General features: G+C 53.8%; 2 protein-coding genes across 8 annotated transcripts in view; both read right to left on the bottom strand.

The window, feature by feature from the left end:
- Positions 1 to 9272: 9272 nt before the first annotated feature.
- On the bottom strand, positions 9273 to 15189 carry Crip2 (cysteine rich protein 2). The gene is made up of 8 exons (XM_004665660.2): positions 15052 to 15189; positions 12146 to 12240; positions 12019 to 12076; positions 11651 to 11791; positions 11509 to 11577; positions 11335 to 11429; positions 9938 to 9995; positions 9273 to 9840 (listed from the first exon to the last, which is right to left on the bottom strand). The coding sequence occupies exons 1-8, from the start codon at positions 15092 to 15094 to the stop codon at positions 9773 to 9775; spliced, it is 627 nt and encodes a 208-aa protein (XP_004665717.1). The 5' UTR covers positions 15095 to 15189; the 3' UTR covers positions 9273 to 9772.
- A 3340-nt stretch (positions 15190 to 18529) lies between these two features.
- Mta1 (metastasis associated 1) overlaps positions 18530 to 21647 on the bottom strand; it is a 54157-nt gene continuing 51039 nt past the window's right edge. For 4 of the 7 annotated variants that reach the window (XM_045153989.1, XM_045153991.1, XM_045153993.1 and 1 more), the window contains 3 exons: positions 19757 to 19788; positions 19301 to 19452; positions 18530 to 19219 (listed from right to left, as the gene is read on the bottom strand). In XM_045153989.1, coding sequence (XP_045009924.1) covers positions 19069 to 19219; positions 19301 to 19452; positions 19757 to 19788 — 335 coding nt within the window. In that variant the 3' untranslated portion in view covers positions 18530 to 19068. Of the gene's footprint in view, positions 19220 to 19300; positions 19453 to 19756; positions 19789 to 20879; positions 20892 to 21647 lie in introns of all 7 variants that reach the window. The other 3 variants (XM_045153988.1, XM_045153990.1, XM_045153992.1) reach the window with 1 other exon arrangement.

Genomic DNA, 21647 nt, shown 5'->3' with positions numbered 1-21647 from the left:
CCCCTTGAGGCCCCTCCTCCAGGTCCGCCCCCTGAGTCGGGAACTTGGACCCCAGGACCTCAGATCCGGACTGACTGATAAAGTACTGTCTTTTGTTCCACTCCGGAATCTGGCAGACTCACCCTGGCCAAAGGCCGAAGTGAGGCGCAGGGTCTCCGGGGGACCCCCTGGGGGAGGGACTGTTCGGGCTCTCGGGTCCACGCCCCGTTCCCTTGGAGCAGTGTAGCCTGCAGTCCTAGATCTAGGGCCATGGGGATGTCCCAGACTGGAAGTGGCTCCCCACCTGAAGCCAACAACTGCTTGCACCTGCGCAAGCCGGTGGAGAGTCAAAGAAGGAGCAAATCCCCTTTAAAGTTTAGATGAAGCTGGGCGTTGTGATGCAAGCCCGTCACCCCAGTACTAGCGAGGCTTGAAGCAGATGGATCGCCATGAGTTTCAGGCCAGCCTGGTGTAGAGGATAAAACTGTTTCAAAACAAAAACAAACAAACAAACAAAAAAGTGTAGGTGGATAGCGTTGGAAGTCATTCTTTGCACACTTTGACCCTGTCTTAACCCAGAGGATTGAGGACATATTCTGAGAGTCTCAGCCTGATGGCCCAACCCTTCCCAGCCCTTCTCTGGTCTTTCAACCCACGCAGAGATCTGGAGACCAGCCTCCCCGTCCTGGAATACCCAGTCCAGCTACCCCCCCTCCAACAACTCGCTGCTCCCTGAAAACTCTACAGACCCGCAGCTGGAACATCCCAGGGGAATTCAGAGGGGATTCCCACTTAGGGCAGCTTATGGGGACCACAGAGAGAAGGGTTGAAGACTGGATGGACAAGGAAGATGAGGCCACACCCAAATCTCTTCCGTGATGCCTCAGGAGACAGGTCCTTATCGCTGGGGGAAGCACCCTAGCCCGCAAACGATCCAAGTCCGCCACCCTGCCAAGGCAGAGTCTGGCCCACGATTAGTACCAGGCAGACACCGGACGACCTAGAAGGGCTGACGCATGCCCTAGGGCCTGAGATGCAGAAGGGATGCCAAAGAGCCCCCATCATTCCATAAACTCAGGCCTCAATCTGAGTGACACCTGAGCCTTCTATCCCCTTGCCTAACTCACTGGTAGTGGGGTCATTGTCAGATAAACACTTCCTCCCCCCTTCATCTTCTTGCATTGTGCAAACTATATACTACCCCAGAATATGGACCCTTCCTTTTCTTGCTATCCCTCCCTTCAGACATCTTGCTACTGAAATCCTCATCTCCCCTTGGCAGACTCATCTCAAAACAATATGTATCCTCAGGTCCTGTCCAGGCTGTATCCCTGCAGCAGCACTGGTACTATCCCCCATACTGCCCAGGGACCCTGTGTCTGGGACTCAGCCTTGACTACACTTGTGTTCATACCTACCATTGCCAGCCCCCAAGGCTTTAGGGGAAGGGAGCTGGGGACCTCCATATCGGGATGCACCTCCTCTGACCCTAGCTGGGGTGGAGACTGGAGCACATAGGCTACAGGATTACAGAGGCACCATTCATCTGATGCAAAAACCAAAGACCAGGAACCCCACAGGTGTATTCCAAGTCCCAGCCCCCAACATTTTCCATTCTTGTCCCTTTTTTCTGGGACCACCACCACCACCACTCTGCCAACTTGGGCTCTACAAATACCACAAGGACATTCTGAAGTCCTCATGGACTGAGGTACACAACCCTACAAAGATGAACCCCACTTTCCAGCCTGGCAAGCCTTGAGACTCACCATGAGGCCTGGATCAATATACTCTGCCAGGCATGGGCAGCTCTGAGTGACTTCTGGACTTAAAGCACCAGCCCAACCCTCCCCACATCCATTTCTTTCTTTCTTTTTAAGATGCATAGAATTGCCTTTATTTATACTGAACAATTGATTTTTTTGTAAAGTTATTTACTTTTTTAAAATTTTTTAAATTTTTGTTAACATTTTCCATGATTATAAAAAAATATCCCATGGAGCCGGGCGTGGTGGCGCACGCCTTTAATCCCAGCACTCGGGAGGCAGAGGTAGGAGGATCGCCAAGAGTTCGAGGCCACCCTGAGATTACATAGTAAATTCCAGGTCAGCCTGAGCCAGAGTGAGACCCTACCTCGAAAAACCAAAAAAAAAAAAAAAAAATCCCATGGTAATTCCCTTCCTCCCCGCCGACACTTTCCCCTTTGAAATTCCATTCTCCATCATATTACTTCCCCATCTCGATCATTGTACTTACATATATACAATATCAACCTATTAAGTACCCTCCTTCCTTTCTTTATCTTCCCTTTATATCTCCTTTTTAACTTACTGGCCTCTGCTACTAAGTATTTCCCACATCCATTTCTGAGGTTCTTCTGGGCCAGTTTGATAAACAAGAGGTCTTGACCTCTCACCTCCTGACCCCATAGTCTGGAGACCAGCAGGGATAAGAGAGAGGCATCCCATAGCTAGAAGCTCAGATAGAAATCTGAGCAAAGTCCCTGGTGACAGGAAGAGAATACAGGCATGGCCCAGGACCATGTGGAAGCATTAGGTCACTACCACCACAGATCCCTAATCCTGGCCACACACATACCCTCAACTACTCATGGAGAAAACCAACAGCTGCTCAACAGGGCCCCAGCAGGCTGCCTACCTCCATCCCTCAACCGGGACCATGTGCTCCAGGGATACCAGACTGGGTGTCTGGATGCAGATGAGTGTCCTGGGCCTGCACGCATACATGCCTGTATGGGGTGGGTCCTTCGTGGCTTCTCTTGGGTCCTGTGTGTGGTCTCAGAGCACGTGGCAGCCCATGTTTCTGTTCAGCCCCACCCTACCACAGATTACTTGACAGATCTTCCCCAGCTTTCACCAAAGGACATTGGCTGGCACAAATGGGGACAATGACCTGGTCCTTGTTGTGCCCTCCACTGCACCACCCCATGATGGTTCCTTCCTTCATACCCTGGACTACAGTCCCACCTTGCACTTGGGACCCCCTCCCCTGAAATCATGATGAGTCCTTCTTGGCCTTCCTTGCTATTGTTTCCTGTTTTCATGGCCACAGGAGGGGTGCCAAGGGCCATGGGGCGGTGCCGTCTGTGTTAGTACACAGCAATTTTTCCAGACTATATACTCAGATGCACACACGTACATACACAGAGTCATGCACAAGCCAGCCCAGCTGCACAGGCCTGTGATGCTAGTCAGTCCTAATCAGGCTGAGGCAGGATTAGCTGTTCCCTGGACTACACAGTCAGACCCGTTAAAAAAAAGAAAAGAAATGAGCTGGACATGATGGCACACACCTTTAATCCCAGCACTTGGGAGGCAGAGGTAGGAGGGTCACCATGAGTTTGAGGCCACCCTGAGACTACATAGTGAATTCCAGGTTAGCCTGGGTTAGAATGAAACCTACCTTGAAAAAATAAAGTCATAAAGTCATACTCTACTCTGACCCAGACACACACAATCCCTGGAACTCTCAAAACTTACATAGTGGCTGCAAGTGTTCTGAATTCTTTGTAGTCCCCAGCTTCTTCCTCCATCCAGGCACCAGAACCAGGCTGCTGGCCCACCCAGGACCCTGCTCCCATCTGAGGCTCAGTTGGTTCCACTCTAGGCCCTGCCAGTTTGCCTGAGCCCCAGCCAGCACCACACACCAGATGACCTCTGCTCACCTGCTATCTCTTGGCCCAGGCTGTATGGAGGAGGATCATTGAGCAGGCCCACAGGGGCAATCTGACTGGAAGCCTTGGCTTTTCTGTATGACTGCATGGAATGGGGGAGGGAGATAGCAGTGTAGTGAGTGATAGAACAGGACACTGGAGCTGGAGAGATGGCTTAGCGGTTAAGCACTTGCCTGTGAAGCCTAAAGACCCCGGTTTGAGGCTCAATTCCCCAGGACCCATGTTAGCCAGATTCACAAGGGTGTGCACACATCTGGAGTTCATTTGCAGTGACTGAATGTCCTGGCGTGCCCATTCTCTCTCTCTCTCTCTCTCTCTCTCTCTCTCTCTGCCTCTTTCTGTGTCTGTTGCTCTCAAATAAATAAGTAAAAATGAACAATAAAAATAAAAATAAAAAGAAACAGGCATGGTGGCGCATGCCTTTAATTCCAATACTTGGGAGGCAGAGGTAGGAGGATCACTGTGAGTTCAAGGCCACCCTGAGACTACATAGTGAATTCCAGGTCAGCCTGGGCCAGAGTGAGACCCTACCTTGAAAAACAAAACTAAATAAATAAATAAAAAGAAACAGGACACTGAGAACCAGGGACAGCATAAGAGTATATGGTAAGGGGGAGCTATAGGATCATCATTTATCTGCTTAGCCTCTCTGCAACCTTCCCCCACCCTCCGCATGCCCTCAGCTGGACAGGATATTATACCCCAAGGCCAGCCAGAAAAAGCAAGGCTGAGCCCTCTCACCACTGAGGAATTCTAACATCCACCCCCCCACCAGAAAAGTTCAGTTCCTCATGGAAAGGTCCCCTTCCTCTGCACAGAGTGTGGCAGAAACTTCCCTCACCCAGTGCTTTGCCTGGTATCCCCCTGAGGTCAGATATGAAAATGTTTGGCGGCTGGAGGCTAGCCAAGCCTGTTCTGTGTTTGCAGCACTTAGGTGCATGCACTGCCAGTGCACACAGCAGAAACCATGGAGAACCCAACCAAATACTCAGCACTGACCTCCCTAGGGCCCACACTCCCTGGCCCTCCCCTCAGCCCAGTTGAAAACAGTCACAAGTTCCCAGGGCCTATTTTCAGCAACTTTTATCTCCTGGGACCCTTGTCTGGTCTGAGAGCTGACCCCTGGGTGGGCCTGCTAGGATGATTGGCCACAGTGGAACTGGACATTGCTTCCCAGACAGGCTTTTCTGCACTTCAGGCCTCATACCTTAGGCCCAAATGCAAGGTGCTTAACTTCCTCCTTCCCCAGAAGCATGCCATGGCCAGAGATATGGAGCAGATGGGGGTGGGGATGTGCTCCTCAGCCAGGCTTTCCCCAGTAGAGCTGCACCCTCTGCCTGGGGCTCATGGTAGTATAGCCAAATGAGATGCCCTGCCCTGTGCCTCCTTGAGGCTGCCCAGTCTCTGCTTCCCGGAGCCAAAGCCCAGTCAGAATCTCCTACAATTCCAGCCTCCCTAATCCAGCAGCTGAGGCCTACTCATGGCCTTAAGCCCACACCCACAGCCAGCCTGGCCTAGGAAAAAGGATGACCCACACCTACCAGTCCTTGCCTGTGCCTGTCCAACAGCTAGATCTAGGGCATAAGCACATGGGCATTTTGTGTGTGGGATATATATATATATGTGTGTGTGTCCATATATGTATGTAGACATGCATGTGGAAGCCAGAAGACAAACTCAGGTGTCATCTTCAGAGACGTACATAATCCACCTCTTTTAAGATACAGTCTTGACAGAGTTAACTCCAGGTCAGCCTGGACCAGAGTAAGAGTCTACCTGGAAAAAACAAAAAACAAAAAACAAAAAACAAACAAACAAAAAAAAAGATACAGTCTTATTAGCTGGGCGTGGTGGCACACGCCTTTAATCCCAGCACTGGGGGGGGGGGGAAGGTAGGAAGATCACCGTGAGTTCAAGGCCACCCTGAGACTCCATAGTGAATTCCAGGTCAGCCTGAGCTAGAGTGAGACCCTACCTCAAAAAAAAAAAAAAAAATAGTCTCAGGCTGGAGAGATGGCTCAACAGTTAAAGCCTGCAAAGCCTAATGACTGAGGTTCAGTTTCCCAGTACCCACATAAATCTGGATGTACAAAGTGGTGAGTGTGTCGGGAGTTTGTTTGCAGTGGCTGGAGGCCCTGCTGTACCCATTCTCTCTGTCTCTCTTTTTTCTCTGCTTGCAAATAAATAACTAAAAATATTTTTTAGGGCTGGAGAGATGACATAGTGGTTAAGGTGCTTGCCTACAAAGCCACAGGACTCAAGTTTTGATTCCTCAGGACCCACATAAGCCAGATGAATAAGGTGGTGCATGCTTCTGGAATTTGTTTGCAGCTGCTAAAGGCCCTGGCACACCCATTCTCTCTCTGACTCTTTCTCTCCCCCTCTCTCTCACAAATAAAATTTAAAAATTTTTGAAGAAAAGATAAGAGTCTTTCATTAACCTGGAGCTCACTTTAGACTAGATTGGGTGACCAGCTTGCTCCAAGGAATTAGCCTTCCCAGTGCTGGGACTACAAACACGCATACATGAGTTCTAAGGAGCAAACTCACATCCTCTTGCTTGGGAGGCTACCACTTAACCAACTGAGCTATTATATGGGTTGCATGGTGACTTATGTTTTGCTATGCCCTGTGTGTGTGTGTGTGTGTATGTGTGTGTGTGAGAGAGAGAGAGAGAGAGAGATGGGGGAGGGAGGATTGTGGGTGCACATGTGCAAAGGTGTACTTGTGGAAGTCAAAGACCACTTTCTGGTAGGTTCTCAACTTCCAGTTCCTTAGAAGCCAGGTCTCTTTTTGTTCTCCACTCCATAAGTTTCTGGGATATTCTATATCCACCTCCCTTTCCACTGTAGGTATACAAGGATTACAAAAGCCCATCACAACTTCTGGCTTTTACATGGGATCTGGAGATCTGAACTCACAAACAATGCATGGCAAGAAACTTTATCCATTGGGCCATCACCCCTGTCCTCAAGTTGATTTTTTGATAGCCCACACACAGCCAGCAAGCAGTGAGTTGGGTCTACTCTACCACCCTGAGATGGATGGGTCCTCAGGGTGCCAGAAACTAGGGGGTGTTTTGGTGGGCAGGATGCCCAAGGCTGATGCAGGGGTCATTGGCCTAGGGGAAGCTGGGCTAGGACAGGAGTGAGATTGCTGGGAGTTTGAAGCATGGACCAGAAGATCAGAGAGGAGATATATATAGATATATATAGGCCAAGCCCTACACAAAGAAGTCCAAATAGGGAAACCAATAGGGGGGTCAGAGAGAGAAGCTAGGAAGGCCTAGCTAAGGGCGGCAGTTAGATTACACAGATGGTCAGTGGAGTGTCTGGGGAATGCGCTGGTAAAGGGCTGCCTGGGCTATAGGCTGTAAAGCTCCTTGTGAGTCCCTGAACTCAGCAGGCAGAAGGTCCTGAGAGGAGTGAGGCGGCCAGATGGCACCTGGAGTCATTTCCCTAGCTGTCAGGTATGAATGGAAGCACGGGGCACCTTCCCAAGGAGGACAAAGGCTCTATTCCCCCTCCTCTTCATCGTGGGGCATCGGAAGCTGATGCCCTGACTAGCCCTGGCGGTTCAGCGGACACCGCCTGGCAACAAGACCCAAACAACAGAGCACCGCCGGGTTTCCACGACGACTCCTTGGAAACAAACACGCTGGCGTCATCTTCCCCCGCAGGAAAAGGGCAGATCCTGCCCCACCCCAACCAGCCTGGAAGCAGAGCAAAGCTGGCCACAGGGTCAAGGGCAGATCTGCACTGCGAATACCCTGCCCCTCTCTCCAGCCCAGCTAGGAGAGCCCCTCTCACCCTCACAGGCCCCACCCAAGATTGTGGGAGGTCCTGTTCCCTGACAGATTTTTTTTCTTTTCAAAAAAAAAAAATTTTTTTTTTGTTTTTTTTTGAGGTAGGGTCTCACTCTAGCCCAGGCTGACCTGGAATTCACTATGGAGTCTCAGGGTGTCTTAGAACTCATGGCGATCCACCTACCTCTGCCTCCCGAGTGCTGGAATTAAAGGCGTGCGCCACCACGCCCGGCTCATATCATGGGATATTTTTTATAATCATAGAAGTTGTGAATAAAAAAATTTTTGGCCGGGAGTGGTGGCGCACGCCTTTAATCCCAGCACTCGGGAGGCAGAGGTAGGATTGCCATGAGTTCGAGGCCTGAGACTCCATAGTGAATTTCTGGTCAGCCTGGGCTAGAGTGAGACCCTACCTCGAAAAACAAACAAACAAACAAAATCCCATGATAATATTCTCCCTCCTCCCATGTTCCCCTTTGAAACTCTATTCTCCATCACATCCCCTCCCCCTCTCAATCAGTCTCTTATTTTGATGTCATGATCTTTTCCTCCTATTATGATGGTCTTGTGTAGGTAGTGTCAGGCACTGTGAGGTCAAGGGTTTTTGTAGGACCTGGTCGCTGCTTTCTGAAGCAACCTCACCCCACAGAGTGTGGACAAGCCCTTCCCCCCACCCTAGCCCAGCTGATCGCCAGCGGCCTGGCCTGGCTCTTTCCCAATGCCTCATCCCTGTGAGTGAGGCGATGAGGCTTGAGCTTCTCAGCGCTGGATACTTGTCAAATCTTCCCGCAGGTCGCCGGCCCTGCACATGGCTACAGGCCTGGCGCAGGTGGGAGGGCCGCCCGAGGTACTGCCAGACGCTGGGGCAGAGGGCCTGGCGCTCAGGTTCAGCCACACCCGCGCTAAGTGGCCTAGAGGGATGAACGGGGGAGCCAGGAACAGGCCTGAATGCCCCCAGCACTCCCGGAGCGTGAGATCCAGGAGACTTCGCCCTAGGCGGAGGGACATCTAGGACATACACGGAACAGCTAACAGGGGCCCTGGACAGGGTAGGGCTTGGGTGGAGCACGCTGTTATTGAGCTCGGCAGGAACCTTAAGGCAGAAGCGCCCTCTGGTGTTCCATATGCGTATACTCAGGTGATGGCCCTCTACAAACCCACCAGAGTCCATGGGTGGAGAGATCCTCAGACCCTCTACAGCCACAGACTACCTCATTCTATCCTTGGATCACCTTCACCGACTAGAGGCAGGCCAGGTCCTGTGTACAGAAGAACATGGCCATAGCTGAGCCTGGTCAGATCTGGTATGACTGCACCCCTAAACTCCATTCATGGACTTCCCAGCCCTATTGTATTGTACCCCTACCTAAATCCACACCTGATCCTCTCTATACAGGCCCTCTCTGGTCACCTGTCTCCCTTCCCTGGCCCCAATGTCTTTTGCTGGTTCTCAAGTCTGACCCCACAAATGCATCTCTTGGTTATAATGCCCTAGGGTCTAAGCACAGCCCCATGGATACCTCTCACCTGTGCATGACCCACTGATGTGTCCTTATGGGCCCATCTTTCCCTTACCTGGACCTTTTCCCAGAAGCCCAACCCCCCACCTCTACCCAGTTTAGCCATTCCTTGCTGTCTCAACCATCTTGGCTGGCATCATTGCCTAAAGCAGCCTTTCCATCACAGATGTTTCTGGATCCCACCTTCACCAGCACTGGATCTAGGGGTGCTTCATGGAAACAACTGTGGAGGAACAAAGGGACACTGTCCTAGACTCACACCAGCCCCACACCCTTGGCATTTCTCAAACCTTTTATTGCTAGCAAAAGTCTCGGCAGCTGTGAACCATATAAGGGGTGAATAGGGGGCAGTGTGAGACTCAGCAGGGGGCTCCTGCCTGGCAAGGGTGCTGCCACCTCGTGAGCATGTGGCCATTACCAGCAAAGCACAAATCGTACTGGTGGGCAGGCACTGTCAACAGGGAGAGAAGACAGCTACCTCAGAGTCGCCAGAATCATGGGGACACAAAAGAGAGGGAGGAGGAAGGGAGAATGCTAAGGCTCAGGAATACAGAATACACAGGGGCATGAAGGCAGACACAAAATGGGCAATCGGTAACATAGGACATGCTGAGAAGGTGACACCCAGCTTGGATTTGGGCCTGCTGTAGAGACTGTCCACAAGGCCACCTCTCTGGCCCTGGATTTGCAGGCAAGACACACTGAGGCAGGACTGAGCAGTGGGTCACTCTCCCTCAGAGCCAAGTAAGAGAACCTTGGGCAGTGACAGCAGGTCTAAGGCTGAACTGTGCCTTCAGGGTCCTTGTCATAGATGTAGCTTCCCACGCCTCCGGTATTCACTCCTGTGAAAAAAGGTGGCTGGGGTGGCTGAGCAGGAACAAGCAGGGATCTGGGGAAGGGGAAAGGTCCCCGTGTCTCTCCTTCCCTATCCATACTCACCCTTGGGTCCAAAGAGTATTCCATAGCAAGGCTTGTGGCAGTAGGGCTGGCCATCATGCTGTGGGCAGGATGGAGAGGGTGCTGACCACAAACCCTCTTCTCCCACTTCCCCAGACATGCCAAGATAATATGATTTGGAATTCTACCTCCCTTCCTGAGAGCCCTCAGGCTCCCAAGACCACCTTGGGAGGGGTAGCACACCCCCAAAAAACATCATGGTGCTGATGCTATAGCCACTAGAGGGCAGCCCTTATTGCTTGGGACAACCCTGGGTAGCCCAGGCTGATCTAGAACTCACTCTGTAATTCCAGGTTGACCTCCAACTCACAGCAATCCTTCTACCTCTGCCTCCCAAGTGCTCCATCTCTTTTTTTAAAAAAATAATTTCTTATTAATTTACTTGTTTATTTACTAATGAGATAGAGAAAGAGAATGGGCATGCCAAGGCCTCTAGACACTGCAAAAGAACTCTAGATGCATGTGCCACCATGTGCATCTGGCTTACCTGGGTTCTCAAGTTTGGCAGGCAACTGCCTTAATGACTAAGCCATCTTTCCAGCCAATATTCTTTTTTTTTTTTTTAAAAAGCACGTTATTAATCCAGGCGTGGTGGCACTCGCCTTTAATCCCAGCACCGGGGAGGCAGAGGTAGGAGGATCGCCATGAGTTCGAGGCCACCCTGTGACTCCATAGTGAATTCTAGGTCAGCCTGGATCAGAGTGAGACCCTACCTCAACAAACTAAAACAAACAACAAAAAAAAGAAACCATGTTATTTATTTATTTAAAGAGAGGGAGAGACTGAGAATGGGCACACAGGGGCTTCAAACCACTGCAAATGAACTCCAGATGCATATTCCACCTTATGCATCTGGCTTACGTAGGCACTGGGGAATCAAATGGGTCCTTAGGCTTCACAGGCAAGCACTTTTAACTGCTAAGCCATCTCTTCAACCCCCAATTTTTTTTCAAGGTAGGGTCTTGCTTTAGCCCAGGCTAACCTGGAATTTACTATGTAGTCTCAAGATGGCCTCAAACTCACAGCAACCCTCCTACCTTAGCCTCCCAGAGTGCTGGGATTAAAAGCACACTCCACCACCATTCCTGGCTTTTGTCCCTTAAATTCTTTACTTCATTTATTTGTTTGAAAGAAAAAGAGAATGGGCACACCAGGGCCTCTAGCCACAGCAAATGAACTCCATATGCATACGCCACCATGTGCACCTGGCTTATGTGGGTCTTGGGGAATCAAACCTGGGTCCTTAGGCCTTGCAGACAAGTGCCTTAACGGCTAAGCCATCTCTCCAGTCCCCTTGAATTCTTACTCCAATACTTTCTTCCTCTCTGTGGCCCCTTTCAGTCCTGCATAATCCCTACACATCCACTCTCACCCCTCACCTCCGCATGTCCGCCTGGGGTCAGTGTCTTGGAGCAGCGTTCACAGCGCAAACAAGGCCGGTGCCAGTCCTTGCCTAGCGATGTCACCTTCTCAGCTGAGGAGGAGAATGATGATGATGACCCTGGCCCAGAAGCACAGGTTCCTTAAAGCTGGGGCTGGGTGTGGCCACTCACCAAAGTAGACCCTCTTGTTGCAGCGAGGACACATGTTGGGCTCCCCAGTGAATGTGGTGACACTAGAGGCTAGGGAAATAGGACTGGGTCAAAGTGGGCCTTGCCCAAATACACTTAACCCCCCACCCAGAGTCCATCCTACCTTTGCTGGGTCCTTTGGGGGGTCCACTGGCCTTCCGCTCCTCAGCTCGAACCACAGGGACCTCAATGGGGCCAGTGACCTGAGGGGACTCAGTTGAGGGCTTCTCATAGATGTAGGAGCCAGCCCCTCCAATATTCACGCCTATAGGTGGCAGGTATGTTATGCTAGCAGGTGGCTAGTAGCCAGTGGCTTTAACCCCACACAGCTCTCACAAGAGTGACTTCTCAGCCAGTCATGTCATGGTTTTCCAGGGCAGGAGAGGCCCAGAGACAGAGGAGGGGGAAAGAGGTAGGATATCTCCCCCACATACACACCTGGTGTCCACAGGAGCTGTCCTGTGTCACAGAGCTGTCAGGGATCCTGCTTACCTTTGGGTCCAAACAGGGTGGCATAGCAGGGCTTGTGGCAGAAGGGCTTCCCATCATGCTAGACAGAGGAATGATGGTGAATGAACTGTGGTGTGTCCCCTTCAATCCCCTCCAGAAGTACACTCACCTCAGCATGGCCCCCAGGTGTCAGCGTCTTGTTACAGCGCTCACACTTGAGACAGAACTTGTGCCAGTCCTTGCCAAGAGAGCTCACCTTCTCGGCTGTGGGCAGGAGGGGGTCAGGGGAAGAATGCTGGCCAGTCTCCTCGAAATCTCCAAACTTCCATGACCACACCTCTCCACTTCACCCCACCCATCAGGCATGAGGCCTGACTCCCATAGGAGTTCTAGTTGCTTATGTTTTCTGGAGATTCCCTAAGCAGCAGGCAACATTGGTAATCGGCCTATAGCTCTACTCTTCTGGTGGATCTTTCCCATATCTCTAAGTGGTCCCAGCCCATGCACCCATTGATACCCCCAATGTCTGCTAACTATCCATTTATAACCCCTCCTTCAAACCTGCTTTATACTCACACCAGCCCCCACTTGCTGCCCCTCTCACTTGTTCTCAGCCTCCACACCAAAGACCCTAACAGAACCAGAAGATCCCCCTAACTAATGGTGGAGTCCAGGACCTCCAGCACCCACTGAGTGAATGAAAGCCAGTCCACCCAGGGACCACTCTCTAGCTGCCTCATCCTAAGTAAGCTCTGAGATCTGCTTCCATTCACTCAGCTGCCTCCAGCTGCCACTTTGGTGCCAAAGGTTTGTGACCAGCTGCTCAGGATGGTAAGCCCTGCTGCCCCCATCCCCGGTGGCTCCTGGGCCACATCCCAAAGGAAGGAAGCCAGGCCTTCCCACGGGAATAAGGCAGGAAAAGGGTGGAGAAACAGGCAGGAAGAAGGGCCTGAGCTGGGAGCAGAGCCTGAATTCCAAAGGGAAGGGGTTTGGCTGGAGGTGTGTGGGAGGAGGGGTGTCATGCTTGCTTGGCTAGGGCACTCTACTGGAGAATGGCAAAACAGCTCTTGTGGCTCTCCTCAGAGTTGCCCATAGAATACCTCTGAGGCCAGGCCTCCCATCTCCTGGGCAACCCTGGCAGGGAAATGCCATGGAGCACACCCTACACTGAGAGGCCCAGGGGTGCTGCTGCTGCAGGACAAGTCTAAATCCTCTGCGTGTCGGAGGCTGGCTCCTCATAGCCTTGTGGAACCTGCTGGGCATGGCCAAGCCAGGCTATCTGCCAGGAAGCTTGAGGCCCCTGCCCTGGACAATACCATTTAGCGACCTCTCTGATGCTGAGACAACAAAGACCAGCCAAGGTCCTGCTGTGTGCAGGCCAGGGCAGGAAGGAGCTGTTTGGATAGAAGGCAGGCTTGGCCCCACACAAACCTGGCACCCTTTCCCAGCACTTAGATAAGGAGGTTGGGATGGCCATTGGTGGCCAATACAGCTGCAGCTCAGGGGCTGCCAGAACCACACTGCTCTGGCCAGCTCTGGGATGTGGGCCATGTGGGGGCAGGGAGCTGACCCTCAAACCAAATGGCTGGGTCAATGGCCCCACTGCAAATCCAAATTTGGAACACAGAATTGATTGGGTCTAATAGCTTGGAAGGGAATGGGTAGCCCACCTAGCTGCAATCTTCAGGAAACACAGAGGCACCCTGGGGTCCCTATGGCCTGGGATCTGCTCAGATGTGGGCTGCTAGGGCACAGCCTGGCTGGTGGAGGGCAGCATTCTGGACCCCAGCCTCCTTACCAGTGCCTCCCACAGGACAGAAGCCAACGAACAACTCTGAGGTGCCTTTGTTTTCTGCTGAGAACCAGAAGCGCCCAAGCAGGCTGAGCACTTTTCCAGGTTGCCTGTTGGCCTAGGCCCCAGAGAGACCAGTAGGCCTGGCCTGGGGCAAAGTCATGCAGAAGGGCCCTGAAGACTGTCCCCATCTTGACACTTGTCAGACTGCCCTCTCTAGGATAGAGACTGAGATCTGAGATTGGGCAGCTGCCCCCCCCCCCCTTTACACAGCCCCGAGGCAGCAGGAAGCTCCTGGCTCAAGGCCACACAGAAGCACTCCAGGCCAAATCCAGTCTTTGCCCTCTGGGAACAAAAGTGGCCTGTCCTCTCCTTTTGTCAGCTGGAGAAGCCCACTGACCTTCTGCATATCCTGGACACTGACCACTGTTTCTGGGGTAACCAGAAGAGGAACCCTGTCTTTTCAGCTCCTGCCAGCCATAGTTCTAGCCCTGAGTTCATGGGTAAGGACATGCTACACAAAGTTGCTCAACTAGGAGCAGAGCCCTACGATATTAGCAGTCAGAGACCAGGGTGCCTGATGAAGGAGGCTGCTTCCAGGGACTACTTTGGTGGGGGCTAACCCTTTCTGCCTAATATGGCCTCCTACCCTGGTAATGCTGACCCCAAGATGCCAGTGACCTGGCCACCTGGTGCACTCTGAAGCGCGTGGAGACCCACTTGTCACCGTGCTCCACCCCGGGTGAAACCATGGAGGCAAATGGCCAAGGAAGGGAGCAGGCTGGGGCACGCAAAAGGCATAGACCAAAGTCGCCCCCGCTTGGACTGAATCCCTATTCCAGTCGGAGCCAGACCTGGTCCAACCGCCTGGGCACAGGTCGGAGTGAGGGCTGCGGTCAGTGTTCGGGGCCACGCTGCAAGGCAGGGATGCCAGGACCCGACCGGACCGCGCGGGACCAGCCCCAGGCGCGTGGCCTCGTCCGATCCGCCCGGAGCAGCGCCGAGGAAGAAAGGTGATGAATCGGTGGCGGAGAGCGCGACCCAAGCCCCAACCCACCAGGATTCCGAGCACGCCGGCGCGCCCACCGGCCGCTTCGGGGCCTACCCGCCAGCATCGCCCCTAACCCGAGCGGAGCGAGCCGGCGTGGCCGCCCTCGGCGCTGCCCCACCCTCCGGGCGCACCCTCGTGGGCAGTGTGGCTACTGGCAGTGCATCCCGAGGCCAAGGCGAGGGCGGTTCTGAGGCAAGGGGCTGGCGGAGAGGGCAGGCGGGCGGGTACTCACCGAAGTACACGGTCTTGTCACACTTGGGACATTTGGAAGCCATGGCCGGTGCTCCCGGTCGGTCCGCGCCCTCCGCCCGCGCTCGCCTCGGCGTCTTCGCCCGCGCTGTCGCGCCGGCCCCCCACTACCCATTGGTCTGCGGCCAGGGCGGAGCCTCGGGAGCCCGGCCCCCGGACGCCAGCAGCCCTGGGTGCGCGCGGCGGGAGGGCGCACCTGCCGGAGCCGCTGGGACCCAGCCTGGCGACCCCGGCCCTCGGGTGAGGAGGCGTTCGCCAGGCCCGCCCGTGGTTCCCGTGACAGCGTCGGGGCTCCCGCAAGCCCTCACGAGCGAGTTGGGCCCCCGCACCCTGGCCGGCTCGTGGGGGCGCGAGCAGCTCCCAGCCCCCACCCCTCCCGCCGTCGCCTCCCTTTGTTTCCTTGTTTCCATAGCGACGGCCGCGGCGCTGGGCGCCGGATTCCGGGCGGGGCGCCGCGGTCCTGTCTGTGGTGCTGAAGGCGGGTGGGCGCGGCTCGCCCAGAGGCGCCGCCGCTTCCAAAAACAGCGCAGGAAACCTCTGGGATGGCGGGGCGGGGCGGAGGCGGCCAAACCTGCTCCAGGGGCGGCAAGGGCACTTGGACCCTAAGGCTCCTCCCTTCGCGCTTCCACGCTGGGAAGAATGGGGCACTTGCTCGGGTTCTCCGCGCGCCAGGTGTTTTGGGATACACGCCCTGCGCCCAGGACTGCTGTTGGCATTCCTCTTCGCCCCAGAGCCTCTGACTCCTAGCCCCCAAAGCATCTGGCAGGGCGGAAGAACCAAGGATCCTGCCAATCATACCCTGCCAGCACTAAGGACCCCACAATGTCCCACTCTTTTCTTTCCTCCATTCTGGGACCCACAGGCCCTTCTCTGAGACTTCTGGTCACACCTGAGCCTTGGGTCTGACAAACACTCCCTCCTACCTATCCCAAGTCCTGATGACCTGACTCAGTGCAGCCAACTGTCTCTGGGGACACCCCTCCTACCCTGTCTTCACTGCTTTATGCTAGACACCTGTTTCCTCTGCTTGATGCATCTGCCCAGTCCAAGGACTGGGACCAAGTGGCTCCTGCTGCTAGGCATGTTGGTGAATCCTGGCCTACCATGGCTCCCTGGAATGGTCCCTCCCTCTTCCTTGCGTACACACACACTTCCTGCAGCTATTGCTATTTCCATGGTGACAACAGCTCAGAAACATGTCGTTTCCCCCCACCCCCACCAGCCTGACTGACCAGCCTGACCAGCTCCCCCTGAGCACCACTGGACATGTGCCAGCCAAGGCAGGAGGCAAGGCAAGGAGGCCTCAGCAGTTCCTTCCTGGATATAAGCAAGGCTCCTTGCTCAGGCTGGAGTTATGAGCCCTGACCCTGATGTAGCACCCTTTAATGTGCCTTTTCCAACTTCCTTCTCATCATGAGGACCCTTGGGCACCATCATACCGTTGATATTTGCAGTGGAAGACTGGGCTGGTTGGGCACATGTGTCTTCTAAAAGGACAGGGGCTTGAGTGTGCCCAGCCCTGTCAGAAGAATGGATATGGGTGGGGCCTTTCCAAGGGGTGGCATCAGAGGAGTATTCAGTACTGCACAGATACCCAGGTTGGGAAGGGGACGGTGTGTGGAGGGACAGGAGAGCCCATTGGCTGTTCTTGTCCTGCCTATTCTGCTGCTCTGGGTAGAGGTGGAAACTCCCTGTGTCATGAGACTATTCTGGGCCTGGCAGAAGATGCATGGGCTGAATGAGTGGCCTTGGTCTCCACCTTTAAAGCCATGGAGAGCAGGCCAGGGCAGGATGGTAGGTGTGAACGATGGCAGGTTATTGGGTCAGGTTAGTGGAGAGCCCGGTTGGCCAAGCCAGATGGTTGTGTCCGTCCACTAGGACCCCAGCATGAGTTGAGGTGCTCTCAACTGTCATGCAGGGCAGGGAGCCTGGTCTCAGATCTGGTGCAGGGAATTCAGGGCTGGGTGATGGACAAGTGAGGCCTTGGCCAGGGTAGGGTATGCAGGGTGATTCCAGGATGGGTCTGCAGGCCAGACCTAACCCCTCAGAGAATGACTGTCCAGCCATCCTGAATGCCCATTTTCCTCATCAGCAAGGCTTTGGGAGGATAGAACCATGCTTTCCTTTAGCCTGTGCCCACTCCCCATTTCTCAGCCCTGCCTTGGTTCTCTAAGCATCCAGAAGTGGTCATGCAGCCCAAGCCATGTTTTACCTGCTCCTGGAATGGACACTATAGCTAGGGGGTTAAAGTTGGTCAGGGCAAAAGGATGAGACTAGGATGAGACCTGCTTCCTCAGGGGCCCTCTTGCCCTTGGGACAGATTTCTTGACCAAGACCTGGAAATATCTTTTCATCCAACATGTCTCCAGAAAAGAACAGCCTTGAGGAGATGACCCTGTGTCTAAGGAGGGTAAGGACTCTAGGATGGAAAGGACTGTCTTCACCCTGCTTGAGCTGATAGTCCCTGCTCTTCCTGCAGACCTTCAGTTTGAAGAGGCTTTAGAGGCCCTCAAGGTCTTTTTTGGGGCAGTTGGGCACACAGATGGAGCTCAGGATCAGCTGGGGGAAGGGAACCCAGTGACCCTGAGAGGATGGGTATGGTATATGCCACAGACTTGTCCCAGACACCCAAGCCTGTCTGATAGGCCCCCATCACAGGCTTGCAGAAAGAGGCCAGGATGCCCCCTTATCTGTCTCCAAGGCGGGAACAGAAGTGGTTTCTATTTTAATCTCCTGGCTGAGATTTCCACACATCACAGGCGCCTGTGTGGAGTGGGGTAAAGGAGGCAGAACCCAAAGAAGGATAAGAGCCCATGGTTTCCAGGGAGGGGCTGGATGACTCCTCCCAGTGGAAGCTGAGAGGTCATCCAGAGTCAGGCCTCCTTCCTCCAGTGGCTGGCCAGGCCAACACCTGTCTCTAGGCCTGCAAGGGTAGGTGCAGGGGAAAAGCTGAGATAGGATTTCTGAGCAAAATTTGAGCAATTATTACTTTGGAAAAGCACACCTGCTGGGATGGGTGTGACTGGGCAGAAAGCCTCAGACATCTGGGAAAGGATCTGCTAGGGGCAGAGAGTTGGGGCAGGCTGACCCAAGTGACACTTGGTGGGGAAGTCATGGGGCCTGACGCAGGCTCAGCTCCCTATGCAGCATCAGACCCTGGTGGATAGACAAGATTCATCAGAGCTCCTAAGGTGGAGGTCCTTGTACCCTGACCCTGACCCCTACTGGAAGGGCAGTAGGCTGTGGGCCAGGGGTCTGGAGTCTGTAGGAGCTAATCTCAGAATGACAGAGACCAAAGACATCAGCATGGGCTACCTGTTGGGCCCAGGAGTCCTCTAGGAAGAGGTGTCCTGGTCCCAGATTGCCAAGCAAAGCCTTAGGGGTCTTCTAGTAGTTAGGGAAGGGTGGGCCTGAGGCCTAAAATCAGGGGCTGGAAACAAAAGACACAGAGAAGGGCTGGCTGGGTTTTTTGCTTTTTATGTGATTTTTTTCCTTGTTTTTGTTTAATATGAAAATTACTTGAAAAGACAAGGGGCCAACCTCGCCAGGCAGCTTGGCCACCACTGGCCGCACTGATCCTAACATTCCAGGTGTAAGTTACAGAGCTCAAGTTCATCTACAAAAAAAGTAATAAAAATAAAATTTAAAATGGCACCTTCAACAGAACACAACAAAACCTCAGGGCCGACCCGGGTGAGAGGCCCTGCAGCACAAGGCCCAGGGCGGTCCTCAACTCTGCTCCAGCCAGAAAGTAAACACAAAGCTAAAAACGACTCCTCGGCGTCCTGGAATAAGTTAGACTGCACTTCTTTCCCCACGTGTGTGTCCACCTGAGGAGCAGTTTCTCTGCAAGTGAGGGCGGGAGGTGGGGCACTACAGAAACAGAGGGTGGGGCAGACAGCAGTCTGGTGAGGGAAGGAGGCCACCTGGCCTGCACAGACCTTGTGGGACACTCTGGGGCTGATGGAGGGGCCCGGGCAGGCCAAAGGGTGGGTAATGCCTAGTCCTCAATGACGATGGGCTCATCATTGACTGGTGCAGGTGGGGGTGGCCTCAGTGGCAGGACCTGGCTCTGGCGCAGGGCAATGGGCTTATAGGGCCGGCGAGCAGCGCGCTTGGTTTCTGAGGATGAAAGCAGCTTGCGGATTTTCCTGTGGATAAGCAGAGGCAGGCTGGTAAGGGCCAGAGTATGGTGGCCAGGCCTCCCGCCCCATCCCCAGTAAGACCCTCACCTGGTCTCCTCGGTGGCCATGTAAAATACATCATCTGGGGCATCAATCCAGTTCATCCGCCGCCGCTTGACAGGGGGCAGGGAGCCCCCACGGATCAGGCGCACTTTGGTGGGGTATGACTTTCCATTAAGCAGGAGGTTCCGACTTGGTCCCTGTGGTAAACAAGAAGTATGAATGAGGGGAACAGTGCTTTGTGTGGGCCCCACCTTATAAACCACTGCCTAGGTGCACTGCATTTGGGGAATCCAGGCTCCAGGAGCCACAACCAGCAGACCTAGCACAGGGAGTAAGTCCCAACAGGCCAAAGGTGTTGGTCTTGGTACTATCTCCAAGGTCTGGCCAAGGCCTCCCAGATGTTACCTCATGGTACCTGGTAAGGCTGCCTGCCACCCCCCCTAATGCTTGAGGGATCTGTGACCAAATAGGAGTATACTTCATCTCTGGCCACCCTCTTACCATATGCCTGGTCTGCCCATGGTTTGTCAGACCTGGTAAGAAAAAAAACACCAAGTGAGGTGGGCAGGGAAAGCATGTCCAGCATCTACAGTGCCTCCACACCAGGCCTAGGCCACAGGTACCAGAGTGGGGACACAGCCTCTTGAGGCCATCACCTAAAATAAAGCCAGCCTACACCCAAGAGGGCCTGGAAGATGCTGTAAAAAGCTCAACCCGTGGGGCCCCACAGCTCTGCAGGCTCTGAGTATCACTGGATACCAGCTAGCAAAAGACAGTAGTTTGAGCTCCAGGAGAAGGCCAGGTGTCTTGGATCTGACACTTGCCTGCACAAGGTAGACCACTTACCCACTTCTCACTGAGCCAAGACAGATGAAGTCTGGTTATACCCAAAGTAACCAGGCAGTGCCCAGTGCTATAAAAATAGCAAAATGCCAACACCTCTCAGGACAGCCCATTGCCTGCTGGCCACTCACACTCCAAAGACAGAGCTGCTTGTGACCAGGGCCTGGGGCTTAGGTCACAGCCACACCACCATTTGAGCCCAGGCATTCTGGCAGGTGCTGGGTAGGACACTGAAAGTTCCTGACTATAATAGCATGCTTGCAGACTAAGGACCTAAGAGGGACTGGGACATCGCTGGAGTAAAGGCAAGAGGCTAACCTTGGGCTGGGTGGTAAATGCACCTGAGCAGGAAGTAGGCCTGCGAAGTGCTGATGCCTCCTGGACCTGCCTGCATATGTGCCAGGCACAGGTCACTGGGTGGCCTGGCCCCCACAGGACAGGACAGGATTCCTTAACTCTACAGAGTCTGGGAATGGCATTCTACCTGTCCCAAACTCAGCTGAGGTCTCCCACTTTTTTGTCAAGACAGGATCTCAATATGTAGCCCAATTACAAGGACCCTCTTGCCTCAGCTTCCAGAATGCCAGGATTAAAGTAGTAGCCGGTCCTATACCTCTGCTTACAAGCTGCTTCCTATGCAGGCTGGGTCCTCGACCTAGCCTTTCGCATTTAGCTCACTTAGCTCTTGCCTGGTCAGCACCACCTGGACAGACAGCCTGCTTACACTACTAAGGATCCCAGCCCTGCACTCATGGATAGCACTATCACAAGAGCTACTTACCCAAGTAAGTGCCTGCCAGAGTGACGAGGTGGCAAAGGGAGAAGACACATACTAGAGTTAGAGTGAGTGGCACACACTGTGGCAGCCGAGCCGTGGGGTGGAGCAGCAGGCAGCACAGGGCAGTGGTTAGTGAGTTAAGACCCAGAGTGCTGGGGACTAGTGCCTCTCCCAGAGCTCCCATCTGCATCCCTGTGTCAGACCCAGACCCAGACCTGTGGCTGCCCATTGCACCCTCAAAAGGCTGAGAATGTCTCCATGCAGCCAGCTCCCAGACTACCTCCAGCATCTAAGTCTGGACTTAGTGCCTCAGGATGACCACTTCTGACCTGGAAGCCTGATCTTCCCAGGCCAATCCACAGGATCATGGGCTTCCATTACATCCTGGTTGGATACCCACTGCAGAATGTACCTCCGGATCCTCGCCCTGAGCTTTGGACAATTCTGTGGGAGTGACCTGCTCTTTATAGAGGCCAGGGGCAAGGTCTGAGATGGCTGCTCCTGGGCTCCGCTTCATGAGACACAGACACCAAGACCAGCCCCACCACCAGATAGCAGGGGTAGAGGGACACAGGCAAAGAAAGGGCCTCAGAGGTCACCTTACCACTGGGCTGGCTGTGCAAGAACATGCCTGATTGGATGAAGTACATAGCTGGATGGCCACTGCTACCTCCTGGGTCCCAGGCCTGGCCCTCACCTTGCCCTGTGACCCCTTTCCTGTTAGGTAGGGTGAGGCCTGCACTGGCTCATGCTGGCTAGTGCCCCAGGTCT

The sequence above is a fragment of the Jaculus jaculus genome, chromosome 7 (genome assembly GCF_020740685.1).
Source record: "Jaculus jaculus isolate mJacJac1 chromosome 7, mJacJac1.mat.Y.cur, whole genome shotgun sequence".
In the NCBI taxonomy this organism is placed as follows: Eukaryota; Metazoa; Chordata; class Mammalia; order Rodentia; family Dipodidae; genus Jaculus; species Jaculus jaculus.
This window is presented reverse-complemented; position numbering and strand designations above follow the sequence as displayed.